The sequence below is a fragment of the Microtus oregoni genome, unplaced genomic scaffold (genome assembly GCF_018167655.1).
Source record: "Microtus oregoni isolate MIOR12 unplaced genomic scaffold, Mior012 000030F_ref0000283, whole genome shotgun sequence".
NCBI lineage: Eukaryota > Metazoa > Chordata > Mammalia > Rodentia > Cricetidae > Microtus > Microtus oregoni.
This window is the reverse complement of record NW_024543089.1, coordinates 29,118,650-29,139,617: the sequence shown is the minus strand read 5'-3', so window position 1 is coordinate 29,139,617 and position 20,968 is coordinate 29,118,650. Positions and strand designations below refer to the sequence as shown.

Here is a 20,968-nt window from a genome sequence, read left to right as displayed (position 1 = left end):
GTAATTAAGATTAAATTAATCATTTTTCTCTCATTAAGCATATTATTTTACAGAGTCATTACATATATTCAAATCATATTGCATTGGATTAAGAGGATTAGGGCCTAACCTAGCTTCTTTGTCTGCCTAGGACAGCAGCTAAGAGAGTACTGAGTGGGGAATCAAGCATCGTGCTAAGCAGCTCTCCTAGAAAGAGGGCAAACAAAAGGTATTGCCTTATTTTCCTTACATTGCTGATGAGGTAGACAGACACATAACTGTGTGTGATGCTAATCTACTTAATCTACAGAAACAATGGGCGGCATTGAAGACAATATCTGCTTTTTTTCTCCGTTCATTTTCATGATATGATAATTATTTTTTGAAAGACACATGGACAGGAAATAGTAGCTGTGTTGGTGCCATCCATCTGCATTTCTTTCTTCTGGAAGACATGGTGCTGGCTGTTTGGTTGGTCTTCTTCATCTACCCCTGGATCACACGGATTCCAGATGCTTCTGCTACTTCTGCAATCAAGAGGCACCATCATCAATGCCTAGCTTCAGCGAGACAAACATGGTAAGATACAGAAATAGTCATCGAGAATTTCCCTCTTTCTCCTAACAGCTGCCTCAGACTTTCTGCTGATCTAGAAATGTATCTTTAAGGAAAGCCCATTTTTCTTGCATTATCTGTGTCTTTAATAGTACTGACCCATCAGAATAAATCACCTCTGGTTAACATCCAAAAGCATGGGCTCTTCCATCTTTGGCATTGTTGGCTTAATTGTATTTACTTGGGGAGAAAATAGTTAGATGTTTCATATATGGGTCATCCTTCAGAGAGCCGATATCTTCAGTGTGGCATGCATTAACAATGATACAGAAATAACTTTTTTCAACATTAATTTTTGGAGGTAAATATAGTTTTTTATACATTGAAGAGACAGTGTAAAGAATCATAAATACCATTTATTATCTGTTGAAAAAGTATTCATTTATTTAAAATATCTTCCTGAAGAATGGCTCATTGTCAGTGCTATTTTCCCACCAATAACATGAGCTACCTGGATAGAACCAGGAGAAATCTGTGTATTACAATAACCAAGGTGTCACAAGTTGCCTGGGTCTTCCCTGGTTTCACTAAGAGCACCCGGAATCCCCCAGCCTTACAAACTGGACAAATCATTCACTCTCTTATCCATAGAAAGTCCATGCAAAAGTCCTCCTTTCTTTTAAGATTTCTCAAAACACCTAATCTGTGAAGTGACAGATGTTCAGCAGCTTGTCCTTATAACGTTGCATATTCATGAAACACTCACCCACCAGACCAGGAAAAAGAACAAAACATTTAACCAATACCTTCAGAATCCTCAGGTTTAAAGAAGACAGAAACTGCAGTCCCAATTCCTGGTCTTCTTTGTGCTTTTTAAATATGTTCTTAGTTGAAATAGAATTATATCATTTTCCCCTTCCTTTTCCTCCCTTCAATCCCTCCAATGCCCCAACAAACTCTCAAGTTGATAGACTCTTTTTCTATTATTATTGTTACACAAACACACATACACATGTGTATGTGTATGTATGTACATATGTGTATGTATATGTGAATGCATGTATATGTGTGTATATACATGTGTAATGTACATATGAGTATATGATGTGTGTATACATATGTATGTGTGTATGTACATATGTTTATACACAAATATACGAATATAACCATTCTGAGTCCAATTTTTGTTATCTGCATTTATATGGTTTCAGGATTGACAAGTCTTTGTTGGACAACCAATAAGGGGCTCCTTCTCTCAGCCGTCATTAGTCACTTTTAGTTCTTTGATAGGAGTGGGACTTCATGAAATCTTCCACCTTCCACATTCGCATGTCCACTGACACTGCCATTGTTCCAGTCTTGTCGATGTAGTCATTTCTAGGAGACCTCACAGCGGACTTCCTCTTATTTATCTCTTATGATCTTTCCACCATGAACCATGACAATGACCAACATGGCAAGATATAGGTAAAGGTGCATTAAGTGTCACTCACATGTTGGTGCCAATCAACAGCTGTCTTATTGAACTGAAAGGCCCACTCAACAGGAGAGAAAGCATGCCTGGTACTGGACCCAGCCAACTTCCCAGAACTCATGGGGTCATGGGCCTGAGAACAAAATCTACTACTGTCACTTTGGTCCTGCTTTTTAAAGTGTACCTCCTACACTTTTCTTCCAGTCTGTTCTCAGACCACAGACCTGAGATGACACAGGGTCTAGTTAAGTTTAGCTTCTTTCTGGATCCTCTCTAAAGAAATTAAGCATGAATAAAATATTATGTCAGACTATTGTGATTTTTGGTTTTGTTTGTTTCAGGTTGCTTCCAATATTCATGTAGTTTATTTTGTAATAATGGAGAGTATATTAATTATCATCATTTAAGGTGATATATTTTTTTGGCTGCCCATAGATGCTAACAGAAGGAAAGGATAAATTATAATAAGAGCTATTTCATCATACTAGTCTGCATCCATGTCAGAGTAGCTATAGGGGGGAACATCACACAACTAGTGCCATCATTCACACATCAATAGGAGGAAGTTAGCTGCACTGGGCACACACAAGGCAAGCCCTGTCAACAATCAATCAAGAAAGGCGGGGGTGACCCAGCAGGCTTTGCCTTTACCTCTGAGCTATTGGCCATCAGCAGATTCCAGGAGAGAAGGAATCGCTGTCTTTAGTTCTGTGTCTTTGTTCAACCCACCAGCCTCCAACTGATAGCTCCAGATAGCCTGGTTAACCTTCATGGGTTATAAAAAATTAGACATGTGCATGGGAGGGAAATTTGCTTGTATGGTGGGGAGGTGGGAAGTAAAAGTGGTCAGTGTGCAAGGTGTGCATGTATGAAACTGTAAACAAGAGCAATAAATTTAAAAAGCTAGATTTACTGCTTCCTACACTGTTTAAGTCAACAGGGAACACAAAGTCTTTCTGGTAAGGAGGGACCTTTTTCCTGAGGTTAAATGCCTCTTTTTATTTCCTTTTAAAAGAAAAACAACTTACGGGTTCTATAGGTCAGGTTTCCTCCAGGGGAAACACTCGGGTTTCTGTTCTCTGAGTTCCAAATGCTTGTTTTCCACTTCTCTGTGTACTAACTGAAGAGCCCTTCAGGCCACAAGCCAAAATATGATTCATTAAAATTTATATCTGCTGCATGTGTTCTGCAGTGAGCAATCCTCTAGGGCACTGAGGATCGTGTAAACCACCACCCTTGTTCAAAACAGGCACTTAGGATGAAACAGAGACACTTTCCCTGAGTGAACACAGTAATCCAAGAACCAGTTTCTACACTACTATCAGCATTCACTCATGTAAATGTTAAAGCATTTGGCAAAAATACAGTTGAGCCTGTTTAGGCTAGGCTTCTCCACACTTTTCTTGTAAATAAATATTGTGCTGTTCTTTGCTCGATATCCAACCTGATTACCCACAACAAGTAATGGTACAACTGATTAACAATCTGCCCCTTATAACACAAGAACACTCACAGAATGGAGGTGAAAGGAAGATATAGTCTTTGTTAGAAAATTGCACACTTTGCACCTTGTTTTGTGTTGGTATCAATTATTCTGAGCCCTGCTTTCATTCAGTCAGATCTGTTATATAAATCAGGCTATTTATTTTCATTCAGATCATAAAAATATTGCTTTCCATCAAAAGTAACATTTCCTTAGGCTAAACATTTTTTTTTTTTAGGCTAAACATTTTTAAAAGTCTTTTATTCTAATATTCCCCTGATGGAGGAAGGTCATTGGCCAATAAAGAAACTGCTTGGCCCTGTGGGTGGAGTAAACAGAACAAAATGCTGGGAGGAAGAGGAAGTGAGGTCAGTCTCCACAGCGCTCCTCTCTGGAGCAGACGCCTGAGAGAGACGCCATGCCCCGCTCCCGGGATGAAGCTCCGACCCAGGATGGACTAGGCTAGAATCTCCCCGGTAAGCGCACCTTGGGGTGCTACACACAGATGATTAGAAATGGGCTATATTAATATATGAGAATTAGCCTAGAAGAGAATGGGCCAAGCAGTGATTAAATGAATACAGTTTGTGTGTTGTTATTTCGGGGCATAATCTAGCAGAGCAGGCAGCCGGGGTGCTGGGGACGCAGCCCCGCCTCTCCTTATTACTACAGATTCCCCAGGTTTCTAAGAAAGACAGTGGGGAGAAACTATGGATACAGAAACTTTTGGCAAGTGAAAATGAATTTCTTTGCCTAGGAAAGACATATGGTTCTACTGTGGTCATGCTGTCCTTGAGCTGTTTAGGCCAATTATAGCTCTAAGGCAGAACTTAGTAATTATTACACTATCCTACAATAGACCTGTCTTTATCATTGTTTGTTTGTTTGTTTGTTTGTTTAGGCATACCTTGATGCTAATATATTTAATTGTACATCTTATAAGCTAATCTTAATACTATTTTATTTTATAGCAAGCTTATAAATTTCCAGGTAACTGAACACTGGCTCTTATTAACTGTTCAGAACAGACACTAGTAGAGAACTCTATAATAATCTACAGATTATTCTTTTTTGTTTGTTTATTTTTGTTGGTTTTTGGGGGGGGTGGGTTTTTTATTGATTTTTACTGAGCTCTACATTTTTCTCTGCTCCCTTCTCTGCCTTACCCTCAAGGTACCCATGCTCCTAATTTACTCAGGAGATTTTGTCTTTTTCTACTTCCCATGTAGATTGGAGCTATGTAAGTCTCTCTTAGGGTCCTCATTGTTGTCTAATTTCTCTGGGATTGTGATTTGTAGGCTGGTTTTCTTTGCATTGTGTTTAAAAACCACTTATGAGTGAGTACATGTGATAACTGTCTTTCTGTATCTGGGTTACCTCACTCAAAATAATGTTTTCTAGCTCCAACCATTTTCCTGCAAAATTTAAGATGTCATTTTTTTTTCTGATGTGTAGTACTCAATTGTGTAAGTGTACCACATTTTCCTTATCCATTCTTCAGTCAAGGGGCATTTAGGTTGTTTCCAGGTTCTGGCTATGACAAACAATGCTGCTATGAACATAGTTGAGCACATGTCCTTGTGGCGCTACTGCGCATCCTTTGGATATATACCCAAAAGTGGTATTGCTGGGTCTTGAGAAAGGTTGTTTCCTAATTTTCTGAGAAATCACCACACTGATATCCAAAGGGGCTGTACCAGCTTGCATTCCCACCAGCAATGCAGAAGTGTTCCCTTTTCCCCACAACCTCTCCAGCATAATTTGTCATCAGAGTTTTTGATCTTGGCCATTCTTATAGGTGTAAGACAGAATCTCAGAGTTGTTCTGATTTGCATTTCCTGATGACGAAGGATGTTGAACATTTCCTTAAGTGTCTTCCAGCCATTTTAGATTCCTCTGTTGAGAGTTCTCTGTTTAGGTCTGTACTCCATTTTTTTATTGGATTATTTGTTCTTTTGATGACCAATTTCTTGAGATCTTTGAATATTTTGGGGATCAGTATGATGTGTGGTTACTGAAGATCATTTCCCATTCTGTAGGCTGCCGATTTGTCTTGTTGACTGTGTCCTTTGCTTTACAGAAGCTTTTCAGTTTTTGTGAATTCCTTCAGCATTCCAATCCAAGCCTCACACTGAGGTGAAAGGTCATGAAAACAGTAGCACAGTCAGCAGATTTCTGATCTTTCTTCAAACAAGATAAGAACTCCAAGTTTCATATAAAATTTTGTAACTTACTGTACCATCTGAGCTCCAGATAATGACTACAGAATAACTCTAAAATTGGTCTGTTTTCCTGATTACGTGAGGGTGTCTGAACCCTCAGCACTGAGTTCATGACCTGTTACAGACCCAGGTGACATACAGTAGCTGCCACGTCTCTGATTGAGCACACTCCCTGGCTGTCTCATGCAAAGAGATGTTCATCTGCAGACCTATTCAATTTGTAGGCAAAAGCTATTGATAATATAATATATAATTACTACATAAGAGCATTGTATGCTAATTATATATTACTAATATATTGATATATAATAATACTATATGTAGTATAATAGTAAAAAATAATAATAGTAAACAAAATCATCTGCACAACAGGACATGCTTCTAGAATGAGAAAAGTTGATGTTTATAGTAACTCTAGAAAATGGATGGAATGTAGGAGGTTCCAACTTCACTTCTAAAAAAAGAGAGAGAGAGAGAGAATGAGAGACACTTTTTAGTAGCTAAATATGTGACCATGACCTGGAAACATGGATTCAGGCTACCCTAAATACCATATTTTGATAGTTTTTTATATAATATACCCTGATTACAGTTTTCTCTCCTTCCACTTTTCCCAGTTCCTCCCCACCTCCCTTATCATCCAGATACACCCTTTTTCTGTCTTGTTAGCAAACAAAGAAGCATCTAAAATTAATAATACTGAAATAGAAAAGATAAACAAGTCAGAGTAAGATAAAACAAACAGAAGGAAAAGAGCCCAAGAAACGGCACAGTAAACAGCCAAGACTCAGAGACTCACTTGCTCATATACTCAGGAATCCTACAAAATATAAAACCAGAAGCCATAATATTTACACAATTAGCTGATGAATAAAAATAAAAAGCACTTTTAATCTTTATAAGGGAATACCTTCTTTATGTTGCCATGTCAAAGGCTAGAGCATAGAAATAATTTTATACTTTCTTTGAGTAATTTCCACATTTCATAGACATCATAAGAGAGTTTTGTTTACATCCACTTATAAAATTTCAAGTGTGCCAGAAAGATGTTTGATCCTCCCCAGGCAATGCTAAAATGTTTTAATTCTTAGTTCTAATATGGCCTCAAAGATTTTAGAAGACCTGAAATCACCCAAATTTTAAACTCCCCTCCCTCGGGCTACTCCTTGCCTAGTCACAGATTGAGATCTTAGAAGCCCCACAGAAACATGGCTCCTTGTTGATCCAGAAAAGAAGTGTCCTCAATCAAAAGGAAAGGTTCTGGATATTACCGAGAAAAAAAATTATAGCAATAATTTTTTAGTGTCTGTAGTACTTTGTGGTCAAAAGCAATAAAAGATAACAATGCTGGTATTCTCTTATAATATAAAACACAGTTTATAATGACTATCCCATACATTATAAACAATATACAACTGTGTATAATTATAAACATATATAACACCAAGTCAGAGGTTTTCAAAGCAAACACCTGTATTCATGAGGCATCATGTATCTACAAGGGTACGTGCAAGCTATCTGAAAGGCATGTCGTCAAGTGCAATTTCTAAACAATTTCTGGATTCCATTCTTTATGACCGCTTTATTAAAGTAGACTAACCTGAACACTCACCCCATCTCCTTCATCACCTCCCTTTAACGATTGCTCTGCCTCATGTGACAAAATCCAGGCATCTCTCTCTTTCCTAACCGTGTTGTGTGAGTCCCTCTCGTATAAAGCTTCCTGAGAACAAAGAGACAATTATAAATATTGAGGTTGAGATAGTGAATGATTCTATATCAAGTAACATATCATTTTCACACTGGCTTGTTTCTCATCTTCTTTTAACAAAATTAAAGGAAGAACCTAGTTAATTTGTTAGGTGATAAATCACCGAAAATGATTTAAAAGTCACATTCAGATAATTCAGGTGCATTTTTCAAACAATGTGAAAAGTTTTTTTGATATTCAATGTACTCACACACATTTGAACAAAATTCAGAGCTCGTTTCTATAAAACTAATAAAAAGGGAATATATGCAAAAGCTAGTTTCATTCTCACAATGACTAAATCTATCTAACACATAAAATAACTGAAGAAAATATGTCACCATTTCATTAACAAATTTATTTTCTCTAAAGTTTTATTCTTAAATTTAGTAGGAGTCAACATTTATATAAATTATTTTTTTCTCTTTGTAAAGGAAATATTAAATTTAAAAGTTATTATCAATGTATATACAGATTTTCTTCCCAAAAATATTTGTATGATGGGTAAGAAAAATCTATGAAGCAAGAAATGGAAATACAAGTTCTTAGAAAATAATATAAATTTTCTGATAATTTAAAGAAGAATTTATTCATTTATTTTTAAATACTTAATGTAGGTATTCAAGTTACTGGGTACTTTTAAAGAAAGAATATCCTTCTAAATAATCGAATATCTAGGTATTTTTAAATGTATAATGAAAGAATTATAGAAGCAATTTATATTTGTTTGGGGAATTATTTTATAATTTTTAATTGTGTGGGGGGTTCTGTGTGTGTCTGCAAGGGGGTGTATCTGTGTATGTCTGTTGGGGTTTGACTGTGTGTGTCTGTGTATGGGGTATCTGTGTGTGTCTGTGGGGAAGTGTCTATGTGTGTCTGTGTATGGGGTGTCTGTGTGTCTGTGTGGTGGTGTCTATGTGTGTCTGTGTATGGGGTGTCTGTGCGTCTGTGTGGTGGTGTCTATGTGTGTCTGTGTGGGGGTGACTGTGTGTGTATGTGGGGGTGTCTGTGTGTGTCTCTGTGTGTCTGTATGGGGGTGTCTTGTGTGTCTGTGGGGGGTGTCTGTGTGTGTCTTGAAAAAGTGTCTATGTGTGTCTGTGTGGGGGATGTTTGTGTATGTCTGTGGCAATGTCTGTGTGTGTCTGTATGGGGGTGTCTGAGTATGTTTATGTGGTGAGGGGTTCTGTGTCTGTCTCTTGGAGGGAAGTTTGTAAATGTAGGTACCAATGGAGCTAGAGGTGTCAGAGCCCCTTGAAGCTGAGTTCACAGGCTGCTCTGAGTCACCCAATATGGGGACTGGGACCCAAACTCCTGCCCTTTGCATGGCAGAAAACACTCTTGCCCACTGAGCCATCTCTCCAACTCCTTTAAGTATTTATTTAAACATGTATGGTACAGTGCAAGAATTTGTAAAATTGTGTTGAGGGTACAGCCCACATATTCTCCTGGTATGTATATTACCACATATACATCTGGTAAAAAGAAATCCAGATGAAATAAACATGGAACACTCAGTGCAGGTCAGATAAGCGCTGGTGCCTGGACCCCTCTGCTGTCAAGAGAGCATTTCACAGCAGGCCTGAGCTCAGCACACTCAGGGTTCTTAATTAAAATGCATCTGTATTTCAGTCTCCTGCAGAGGAATGATTCTGAAAAGACACATTAGTCACATGTCATTTATTTGTTGTATCCAAAATATCATTACCAGAGGAGTATTTTTACAAATTTCCCATTACATGTTATATCTACACTTTTGATTTACAAAAACAACTAGCGAGCTTTTATTAACTACGTGCTATTTTCTACAGGAACAAGTTATCCTGAAAAAACATTACAAATGCAATTTTATACCCCAAACCTACTGAATCCGAAACTCTGGGAAGAGACCCAGGAAACCAGAAGAGCTGGATGCGTACCAAACATCTGGGCTGATGTCTTGAACGTAGTGGGCGTTACTTGGAAGCTACCTCTTGCTATTAGTGCATACATGTGTGGGGTGGTGTTTATGTGAGTGCTTGTGTATATGCATGTGTGTGGAGGTCAGAAGTCAAACTTAGATGCACTTCCTTGGGAGTTGTCTACCTTCTGCCTTGAGACAGGGTATCTAATTGACTTGGGCTCACCATTTAGGCTACTGGTTGATGAGCAAACTCTGGGGATCCTCCTGTCTATGTCTTTGGGATTACAAACACATGTAATCACTTGGTGGTGGTAGTTAGAGAAATCAAATTCAGGTTCCCATGCCTACTCAGGAATTACCTTATGACTGATTATCTCCCCAGTCCTTTATCATTATTTTTAATAAATAATTTATTCTAGCTCCTTAGAAGGTTTTCCCTAGTTTATTCTAGATTCTTGGGAGAAATAGTTCTGTGTTCAATTATTCACAGGATATAAAGATTTAATATATTTAAATTCAAATCCATTGCCTTCTATCCAAAAGAGATTCCTTTCCCAAACTTATCTATTCATATTATTAGAAAAAAGAATACATCTCTAAATCCCTGAGGATTCGTACAGGATCCACCCTAATGAGAGATCACACTGGACCATCTCACAAACCCTCTTCCATCAGCTGCTTCAGGATGTGAAATTCTCCTAGTCAGAGTCATTTTCTTGAGCCAAGAAAATGCTTCCAATACAAGAGAGATTATTCAGTGAATACTCCCCAGAGTGAGCACCTTGGTTTTATCTCTAAGACCTACAGGATGGAAGAAGACAAGAGAATTCCACAAGTTGTCTTCTGTCCTACACAACAGTGTTATGGGAACCACAAGGAAGCATATGCTTATGTGTACACACACAATCAATCAATAAATCAATCAATGAAAAGTGTGGCAAGAAAAAACATTAAATAAATTGCTTCTAAAAACTGTTTTGTTAAAATTTGCATTCATGTTCCTAGGAAATGGTGGTTCGGCAGTAAAGTATTCCCTTTGTCCCATTCCCTTGCTCACACTCACAGATGCCCAGAGAGACAGGACTTTGTTTCCACATAGCACATCACAGAAAGGAGCTTGCCATGTGCACTTCGACCTAGAGAAGAAGAGGTAGAAATAGTTGCCTATTCCATTGTCGGGTTTTCCCAGGTCCAACAACCTTTGAGCCCTACAAACTCCAGTAGGCCTTCTAGCTACAAACTCCAGTAGGCCTTCTACCTGCAATCTCTGTCTGTCCCACAGTCTCTGTTTGTTCTGGCATTGAAAACTCTGTTTTCATCAGTTTACAGTTTTGTAATGTTTTCACCTCCTACTGCTTTAAGGCAGAGATTGTCCAATCAATGTCAGTCTCTTGGGTGCTTGTTGAAATGCTCATTCCCAGGTAGTTTCTTCAAGGGTTCTTGTTGAAATGCTCGCCCCCAGGCGCCGTTTCCTCAAAGCTTGCCTTAGCTGGGTGTCTGTGAATCTGACCTTTGATCACCTTTACTCACCTACTGTTTCTCATCTCGCATAAGTACTGTGAGAAATGGTGTCTGTCTAGGTATTAAATCCTTTTGGTTTTCTATTTCAAGTACTCTAAAGCTTGTTTTACCTACCTGCTCCCTCTACCCTTATATGGCAAAAATACAAATGTTGGCAGATATTTGGCTTAATCTGAACTAACAAGATGAAATTCTATGTGTTTATTTCAGGGCATTCTACGTTAAGCAAGATGAATAATAAGAATGAATAAATAAATGTATCTTAAAAATATTTTGTACTAACTAGTTTTGTGTCAATTTAACATAAACTAAAGCTATCTGAAAGGAGGAAACCTCAATTGAGAAAAATGTCTCTACAGGGTCCAGCTGTAGGGCATTTGTTAATTAGTGATTGATGAGGGGAGTCCAGCCCATTGTGGGTGGTTCCATATCCTGCGTTCAATAAGAAAGCAGGCTAGGCCAACTCATAGCCCTAGTTCTGGGCCTGGATGGTAGCTGGGTTGTTCAGTCTGCCAACTTTGCTTCATCACTACCAGGGAAAGCTCTTCAGCACTTCCCTGACTAGCTCACCCAGTGCCCCCGGCAGACCAACTGCTCTCACCCCTTGGAGCCAGCTCGCTCACACCCACACCACTGGGGTCAGATCTACTGCTTTTCCCAGGTGAAGTACAAAGTCCCCTCTCTCAAGTAGCAGGGCTCACTCTACCCAACATTGACCTCATCTATGAAACCCTGTAGCATGTGAATGGACTAGACTTGCAGATCCAAAGATGCAGGATCTTCATGACACAAGGAAGCAGCAGAATATTCAAGAAGAGTCCCAGGGAGGGCCCAGTATCAGTGGTGTAGCAGATGTAAGCCAGATGCCTCTAACCAGATCAATGACTCATTGCCATGAACACATAACAAGTAAAGATTTGCAGACTTTGTGACTCCCTGTGTCATGCTACAGTTTCCACATCAAGACTTTGTTTGTTTGGTTGGCTGGTTGGTTGGTTGGTTGGTTGGTAGATTGATTTTGGTTTGGTTTGGTTTGGTTTTGCTTTTCTTTTAAATTTTATTTTATCTTGGAGAGGAGGTTGTAAGGGAAGAGGACAGATATAAAAGGAAAGAAAGATGAATGGGATCAGAATTCATGATGTGGAACTTATAAAATGTTTGTAAATAATAAAGAAAGAGAGAAACAAAGAAAGAAAGCAAGCAGGCTGAGCAAGCCATGGGGAGCAAGTCAGTAAGCAGCTCCCCTCCATGGCCTCTACATCAGTTCCTGCCTCCAGGTTCCTGTCCTGTTTGAGTTTCTGTCCTGACTTTCTTCAATGATGGACTATGGATGTGGAAGTGTTGGACCCTGAAGTCCAACTACCAGAAGGATGCACCCCAAGAGACCATCTCTCACACCACAGTTGATGTAAAAACATGAGGATTTTATTAATTCTGTCATAACAGGGTCTTTCAGCATTCGAGAAGCCAGAAAGACCCTGAATGGCTGGTACAGGCTACTTTTAAAGTAAAATCCACAAAAACAAGGGAGGATTCTGGGGGTTGTTCTTTAACTATTATGATTGCCTTATTCAAAGGGCTATTACCAATTATTGGATGGAGAGTGGTTGCCAGATCAGATGAGGTAAGAGGGAACATTTTAGGGTTACTTTGCCCCTTTCCCAGGGACTGAGTCAAAACATCTGTGGACATCTGTGGGTTATCTTGTCTCAATTTCAGGAATGGAGCTCTATTTGGAGAACACTCACAAGGACTCAGGGAGATGTAAAGTTCCCAACATTTCAGTATGTGCATGCGTAGCTGTTAGGCCCTTGGTTCCCAGGGGAGGGGTAGCACTAAGGCATGGAGGCTGAGAGGGTTCAGAATGGCTTCAGAATATTCAGAAATGGCTTTACAGTTATCCTAGAGTTTTACAGAAGCATACACCAACTGGACCTTTTCCTCCACAAGTTGCTGTGGCCATGGCGTGTCATCACAGTGAAAGTAACCCTAACTAAGATATGTATGTATCTTTTTCTCGGAGGAACAGCATAAGGGAAACCAGAATGAGGAAAGAGGACAGTACGAAAGTCTGGCCCTTAAAACATGAGCAGTTGTTACACATTGAGGACCATGATTTCTCTACAAGGCCTGGATTTGGAGGTGAGTGTTTACATCAAAAACCCAGGCCAAAGTCTACCACACTCTCAAGATGGGATTTAAAACAATGACATGATTGGTACTGAAGCATTAATCAATGCCATCTGCTAAAGTAAGTAAGTAAATAAATAAGTAAATACTTTCAAATACCTGTATGATTATCTTCCCTTGACTGGGAAAAAGTGGCAACATATACATTTTATACTGACATTCAAACTCCTTTTTTTTCTATTTTTGACATCCTTGCCAATAGAATGTGCTCAATATTCAGAAGACACATAGATTTGCAACATGGCAACTTGCTCTTCCTACTCTAAGCTGAATGGGATGGCAGGACACTAATTTGTAGAATCTCACCGATTATTCCTACAAGCTATAATGTCTGGCTTTAATGGTAGAACAATAGCAATATCCAATGCCACCGCTTGCTCTGCTGAGTTTATTTTCCTCCTTTTTAATGTTTTTAGCAATTAAAACTTTTTTAATCTCTGGCACTGTGGCCTTTTATGTTCTGTACCATTTACCTTCACAGTCGTGGCACCATCATGAACCTTCATATCCCAGTGTAAAAACCCAAGGTAGAGAGGTTAGAACGCATCCCTGTAGTAAGTGACTGAAGCAAGCTGGAGATGGTGGAGCAGGACCCCAGAAAGGAGCTTTGTAGAGCCTAGTGTTCTTCCCTTGCCGCTCTTCTACAAAGTTTCATCACTGAGAGACCATGTTTTCCAGAGATGTACAGGGAGCTTGACATCTTTCAGATAAACTAAATTTCTTTGAGTTTGCCTGGTTGGTTTTTGTTTGTTTGTATGTTTTATGGAAACAAAATCTCACCTCTACAATTCTCAAACTGACAACTTTTCAAAATGCTGGAATATGCAAACAAGGGAAGGCTAGATGAAGAAAAAACAAGACCCTCTGACAATAAAGCAGCCCCAAAGCTTGGATGAACAACCAGTGAGAATTGGAAGAAATGTGATAATTGTTGCATATGCTCACAGCCAAGAGAAGCAGGCAGGCCTGTAGATGCCATGGAAAGTTGAAGTGTTAATGGAAAAAAATAAATTGTCAAGCCACTGTTATCTGAAGGGCTGTTTTTGGTTTGTTATGGCTTGGTGTGATTTTTCTCTTTTTTTAATGTGTCAGTATGTTCTGTGTATGTGTGTGTCCACACAGATGTGAGATCACATGTGCCAATGTGGATTCACATGATTACATATGCATTCAGAAGTCCAGAGCTATTTGAGGACTCTTCCTTGAACAATACTCATTATTCATTGAGGCAACACCTCTCAGTTGAATGCAGAGCTCCTTGGTATAGCTAGTTTGGCTAGGCAGCTCCCTTGGGGGATCCTGTGCTGAAACTGTAGACAGTCTGCCATGCTCATCAGCATTTATATGAGTGCTGGAGATCCAAACTTTGGTTATTACCCTTACACTTTATCTGATAGGCAATCTCCCAACCACTGGTTTTCTTTGGTAATTTCCCAGAAACCACTGGGTTGCTATTCTAAAGACCTGATTTAAACTCTATTTCGTTTGTGACACAGACTATCCTGATCATGAGAAGAGTGGGGAAGGCTCTTATCAGTCAGGGCCCTGGACCCTATCTCCAGGATTCCTGACCCACTAGATCTAAGTGAGGAAGATTGAGAGATGCATAGCTTGCAGATGCTGCTGACACTGCATTGTCAATGATGCTGATGCTGTGACTCTGAGAATCACAAACTGAGAGCCACTGGGTTAACATAACATCATCAGACTTAAGTCTTGGTGAGTTTGTTACTTTTGATTTCCAGAGTATTTACCACAGTTATTGGATTGCAATTTACAGTCATAGAAGCCTGGAAATTGATCAGGTTTAAAGATATTCTTATTTAGTGCTGAGCACTCAACAGTTGCACATTCTCAGCACTCTGAGAAGTTATGAAGCATTGAACTGACTGCTACCCACTGCCGAAAGAAGCTTCTGTGACAGAGGCTGGGAGCAGTACACACACTGGTCTGTAGGTATAAAAGTGCATGACTAGAAGACAGTTTGACAACGCCTTCCCTCCAACCGTCTAATGACATCCCCAGTGACTATTATCAGGTTTCCTCCCATGGATTAAGCCCCATTATCTGATCAGAGAACATACCTGTACAAGTGCAGCACAGGATCAAACCAGTCAATTATTCCAGAATGAGTGGGAGAGGGGCTCTTGTGGCTTTGTGTTGAGCTGAAGAGCTATTGACAATTGATGTCTCCCTCAGGAGACAGCATCATTCTTCCTGGAGGACGTGACTACTGAAAATCTGCCCATGCTCACGCTAGCACCACTAATTGGATTTGATATTTCAAAGAGAAAAATAAGAAAGAGGACTTGGGGAGTGGTCAGGATTAACATTGGGATCCAATGAGGGAATATGGCATTGGTGTGGATAAAATCACAATACGGGGTGTGTGTGTGTGTGTGTGTGTGTGTGTGTGTGTGTGTGTGTGTGTAAAATTATCAAAGAATAAGTAAAAATGCTAATTTAAAAGCAAAAGGTATTTATTTCACTGTCCTTCTGAAGCTCCCCCTTCTTTCTCTACATCACTATTTCTCTGAAAATCTTTCAAAAGATTCCACAACTCTTAACTAGAATTTTTAAATAAACTTGTGCTCATCCAGAAAAGAATTTCCCAAAGTTTGGATAATGTAGTTTACAACTATGGCACCGGTGAGCTGTAGGAGTTTTCCTCCATTCTGTGATTTCAAAAAAATCAGGAAAAGAAGCTCGGCGTTGTATTCTTTGAAGCCACTAGGAGGCGCCAGTCGCACATGAATTGTTAGAAACTGGCCTCATCCATGGAAAAAGAATGAATCATGAATCTTTTCATGAATCTTTTCAATATTGGTTACCTGATTTATCTGTTATTTACTTATTTTATTTGTTTGTTTGTCTATTTGTTTTGAGGCTATTGTGAATGGTACTGTTTTTACTGATTTCTTTCACAATATGTTTGTCATCTGTATACAGAGGGCTACTACTGGGTTTTGTGTGTTAATTTTGATAGCTTCGCTGAAAGTGCATCAACTGTAGGTGCTTTTCAGGTGGAATCTTTAGGGAAGGGCGCACTGATGTCTCCCTTTCCTATTTGTATCCCCTTCACCCGCTTCAGTTGTCTTCCTGCTCTAGCAATGACTTCAAGCCATAATTCCTGAAGTTGGTTCCTCAATTAAGTTGTTCTCTGGGATAGCGGAAGAGGTGTTGTTGTTGTTGTTGTTGTTGTTGTTGTTGTTGTTGTTGTTTAATAGGGTCCTTCATAGGGACATTAGCAATAAAGAGAGAGAGATGGCTATACTTATTAGTGGACCTCACAGCAAACAATCCACAGACACCTTAATGTTCAATGTGTTTCAAGAATTAGCAGAAACACCAATGAGTCCATCTGAATTCTGAAGCTCAGGCCCAAAGCCTGCATTGTAACTCTGCATGGTAACAGGATGCCCAGGTGAGTGCCTGTGGAGTCTGCAGAATGCAAAGCCTGCACCCTCCTTTCAAGGTAAAATGTTTACACTTTCATCCTCCACCTTGTGCATCCTTCTCACCTCCAGAAAAGCATAACACCAACCTAGCAGTCCCTCTTTGCCTGATTGTTAGGAAATACATGATAAGCATTCTAAGGGATATGCTTTCTAAAATGTAAGCAAAGACTGCTCTTTTGTTCCCAGATTTGAATACTCACACGGAAACTATATTAATTATAACACTGCTTGGCCTATTAACTCAGGCTTCTTATTAACTAATTCTTATATCTTTTATTAACCCATTTCAATCAATCTGTGCATGGGCACGAGGCTGTGCCTTATTGGTAAGGGTATGGCGTCTGTCTCCTTCTACAGCTACATAGCATCTGTCTGACTCTTCCTACTTTCTCTATATATCTCTTTCAGCTAGGCAATATTCTGCCCTGCTATATGCCGAAGCACCTTCTTTATTAACCAATGGTAATAAAAGATATTCACAGCATACAGAGAAGAATTCCACATCATCTTCCCTTTTCTGTCTAAATAAAAAGGAAGGTTTTAACTTTAACATAGTAAAATGACATATACAAAGCAGGTATCAAATAAGAATTACAGTTATGATATTTCTTTATGAGTCTAAACTTTCATATCAAATTTATTTTTATCATACCTAAGGAAATTTATAATTACCTGTCTTTAACTCCCCCAAAGACCCCAGAAGAATATAATATTACCTAAATAAATAGGAAGTGCATTGTAAGCAGCTTCCAAAGTTCTAGAATTGACAGGGACATCTTGCTGCCTGGACAGTCACCCAAAGTTCTTCTGTAATGTTGGGGCATCCATCTTCAGCCTACAGGTCCATAGTATCCAGCAGACTTTTCCATGAAGCAGGAATTTGAAAGACTGTTTCTCCTATATTGGCAGTTCTTTCTTCTGTCTCTTGCAGAATGTCTGTCAGATTCTCTCATGAAGCAGGAAACCTGAAGGACCATCTCACCTTCTTTAGGCAACTTCAGCAGTAAATTTCTATAGGTCCTGCATGTCCAGTTTATACAGCATACCATCAAGCAATCCAGGAAAGAGCAGTTTCTTTCCCAAATTACTAGCAAACTCCATAAGGAGACTCTTGATGATCATCATCCTCTTGAAGTGATTGGTGATGCCAGAAGCAGACATGTTTCATTGTTTAGAAAAGTCTAAATTCTTTTTTTTATTTTTTATTGATTTTATTGAGCTATACATTTTTCTCTGCTCCCCTGCCTTTCTCTCTCCTCTGTTTCAACCCTGTCCCATGTTCCCCATGCTCCCAATTTACTCAAGAGATCTTGTCCTTTTCTATTTCTCATGTATATTAGATCCATGCATGTCTCGCTGTCTAGATTCTCTGGGATTATGAATTGTAGGCTAGTTTTCTTTGCTTTGTGTATAAAAACCACTTATGAGTGAGTAATATGATATTTGTCTTTCTGGGTCTGAGTTACTTCATTCAATATGATGTTTTCTAGATCCATCCATTTGCCTGCAAAATTTAAGATGTCATTATTTTTTTCTACTGTGTAGTATTCCATTGTGTAAATGTACCACATTTTCCTTATCCATTCCTTGGTCGAGGGGCATTAAGGTTGTTTTCAGACTCTGGCTATGGCAAACAATGCTGCTATCAACATAGTTGAACACATGTCCTTGGGGTATGATTGAGCATCCTTTGGATATATACCCAAAAGTGGTATTGCTGGGTCTTAAGGAAGGTTGTTTCCTAATTTTCTGAGAAATCACCACACTGATATCCAAAGGGGCTGTACCAGCTTGCATTCCCACCAGCAATGCAGAAGTGTTCCCTTTTCTCCCAAAACCTCTCCAGCATAAGTTGTCATCAGTGTTTTTGATCTTGGCCTTTCTTATAGGTGTAAGATGGAATCTCAGAGTTGTTTTGATTTGCATTTCTCTGATGGCTAAGGATGTTGAACATTTCCTTAAGTGTCTTCCAGCAATTTTAGATTCATCTGTTGAGAGTTCTCTGTTTAGGTCTGTACTCCATTTTTTTATTGGATTATTCGTTCTTTTGATGACCAATTTCTTGAGATCTTTGAATATTTTGGAGATCAGTCTGATGTGTGGTTACTGAAGATCATTTCCCATTTTGTAGGCTGCCGATTTGTCTTGTTGACTGTGTCCTTTGCTTTACAGACGCTTAGAAAAGTCTAAATTCTTAAAACATTTTACATGCCATATTCCATAGTCTTGGAAGTGTTGAAAATTATCTATCTAACTGAAATATATCTAGAAAACCTAACTAACTATAGGCATCCTCCTGAATATTAACCTTCATCAGGCGAGGAAAGGAGACAGAGACAGAGACCCACATTGGAGCACCAGACTGAAATCTCAAGGTCCAAATCAGGAGCAGAAGGAGAGAGAGCACGAGCAAGGAACTCAGGACCGCAAGGGGTGCACCCACACACTGAGACAATGGGGATGTTCTATCGGGAACTCACCAAGGCCAGCTGGCCTGGGTCTGAAAAATCATGGGATAAAACCGGACTCGCTGAACATAGCGGACAATGAGGACTACTGAGAACTCAAGGACAATGGCAGTGGGTTTTTGATCCTACTGCACATACTGGCTTTGGGGGAGCCTAGGCAGTTTGGATGCTCACCTTACTAGACCTGGATGGAGGTGGGTGGTCCTTGGACTTCCCACAGGTCAGGGAACCCTGATTGCCCTTCGGGCTGATGAAGGAGGGGGGACTTGATCGGGGGAGGGGGAGGGAAATGGGAGGCGGTGGCAGGGAGGAGGCAGAAATCTTTAATTAATAAATAAATAAATAAATAAATAAATAAATAAATACAAAAAAAGAAAACCTAACTAACATAACTACAAGTTTGACTATTTTTATAAATGACTACTTATTAATCTGTATTTCTTAATTATACATTACATTTTAAATGAGTTGTATAAACATAATATCTTAAACAAGAGTAGAAATATACATCTAACAAAATTGACCTTAAATTTGTATCAATAAACCAAAATCCATATTAGTGCCAAGTGTTCATCTCTCCTTAAATTGTTTTTCTCGGGGCTATTTTATGAGATTATTAAATATGAAATTGAAACATGTGACTCGTACTTAGTGACAGGTGGCAGATCATCTCACAATTAAGAATTTTTCTGACAATTATAGGCTGGGCTAAATGGTGTTCAGATGGCTTATTGAGTCATTCAAGACGGAAAAATCCCTGAGTCCAGGCAGAAGTGTCTGTCTACTAGCTCTGTGAAATAGTCTTTAACGATCATCTGCTTAGCTTGACCAGAACCGTACCTTATATGGTGACTCATTTCTCTGTCCTCAAATGGCTGCTTTCTTTTGGGAAATCAGGCTGTGGAATACAAAAGGCAAGCTTTAATTTATCTGATATCCTCGCTTCTCCTTGTCCACAGCTCATGAACATACTTCTCTTTTCTCAGCTAAATGTAACTTCAGCACTTCCCTTGCCTTAATGTGTTTTTCTAATTAGGTTTAACATTAAAACCAGCTGCTACCAGGGTGGTTTTTTTTTTTTCACTTTTATAAAGCATTGGAAGATTAATTGACTCATTATGTGGAAACAGGAGGATGTAAATTTAGGGAGCTTTTTGTTTAACTCGGGTTATAAATTGCAGCTCATTTTCTTTATTTATGTTTTCCCGCCCACTATGTCTCCTATAACTAAGGACTTTTTGTTTCAGTCTTCCAGATGATGATTTTTTTGTTTCGCTAAAGTCAGTTCAGCACCTCGATTCTGGCAGCTGAGTTGAGACAAAAGCTAACATTATCAAAGCTTCTTGTGGTCCCCCACATGTCACATAACAGGCCTGAGAGTAAGAAGGACTTGTTTGTTTGTTTGTTTGTTTGTTTTCAATATTTTTTATATTTATTTATTTATTATGTATACAATATTCTGTCTGTGTGCATGTTTGCAGGCCAGAAGAGGGCACCAGACCTCTTTACAGATGGTTGTGAGCCACCATGTGGTTGCCAGGAATTGTACTCAGGACCTTTGGAAGAGCAGGCAATGCTCTTAACCACTGAACCATCTCTCCAGCCCAGAAGGATTTGTTCCCATTCCTACCACTACCTTGCTTCAGATTTCAAACAAGAGTTTGTATTTATCCGCATAAGTTCATACAGAGGTCACCTAGAGCTAGAAAGCCTCGTGTACCTACCTAGTGGAGTCGGTAAGGATATGAAATGATACATTGTCGAGTGTATTGTAATCACATGACACTACAGAGATGGATACATAATTTCTACTTAGCCCTAATTAGTCTACCCAAAGAAAAAATCCAAATATATACATTAAAAAGTTTACAGATGTGTTATTACCTAGTGATTCTTGGAATTTAATTGTCAAAGGGGTTAATATTTAGATAACTTTTACTTGATTTTATCTATGAACTTGGTCAAAGT

At 39.1% G+C, this 20,968-nt stretch overlaps 1 protein-coding gene across 1 annotated transcript in view; it reads left to right on the top strand.

Annotated features, from left to right (window-relative positions):
* The first annotated feature begins 433 nt into the window (after positions 1-433).
* The window catches only part of Gabrr3 (gamma-aminobutyric acid type A receptor subunit rho3), a 51,932-nt gene continuing 31,397 nt past the window's right edge, over positions 434-20,968 (top strand). The window contains exons 1-2 of the mRNA XM_041678652.1: positions 434-558; positions 12,914-13,026. Of these exons, the coding sequence (XP_041534586.1) occupies positions 434-558; positions 12,914-13,026 (238 nt within the window). The remainder of the gene's footprint in view (positions 559-12,913; positions 13,027-20,968) is intronic.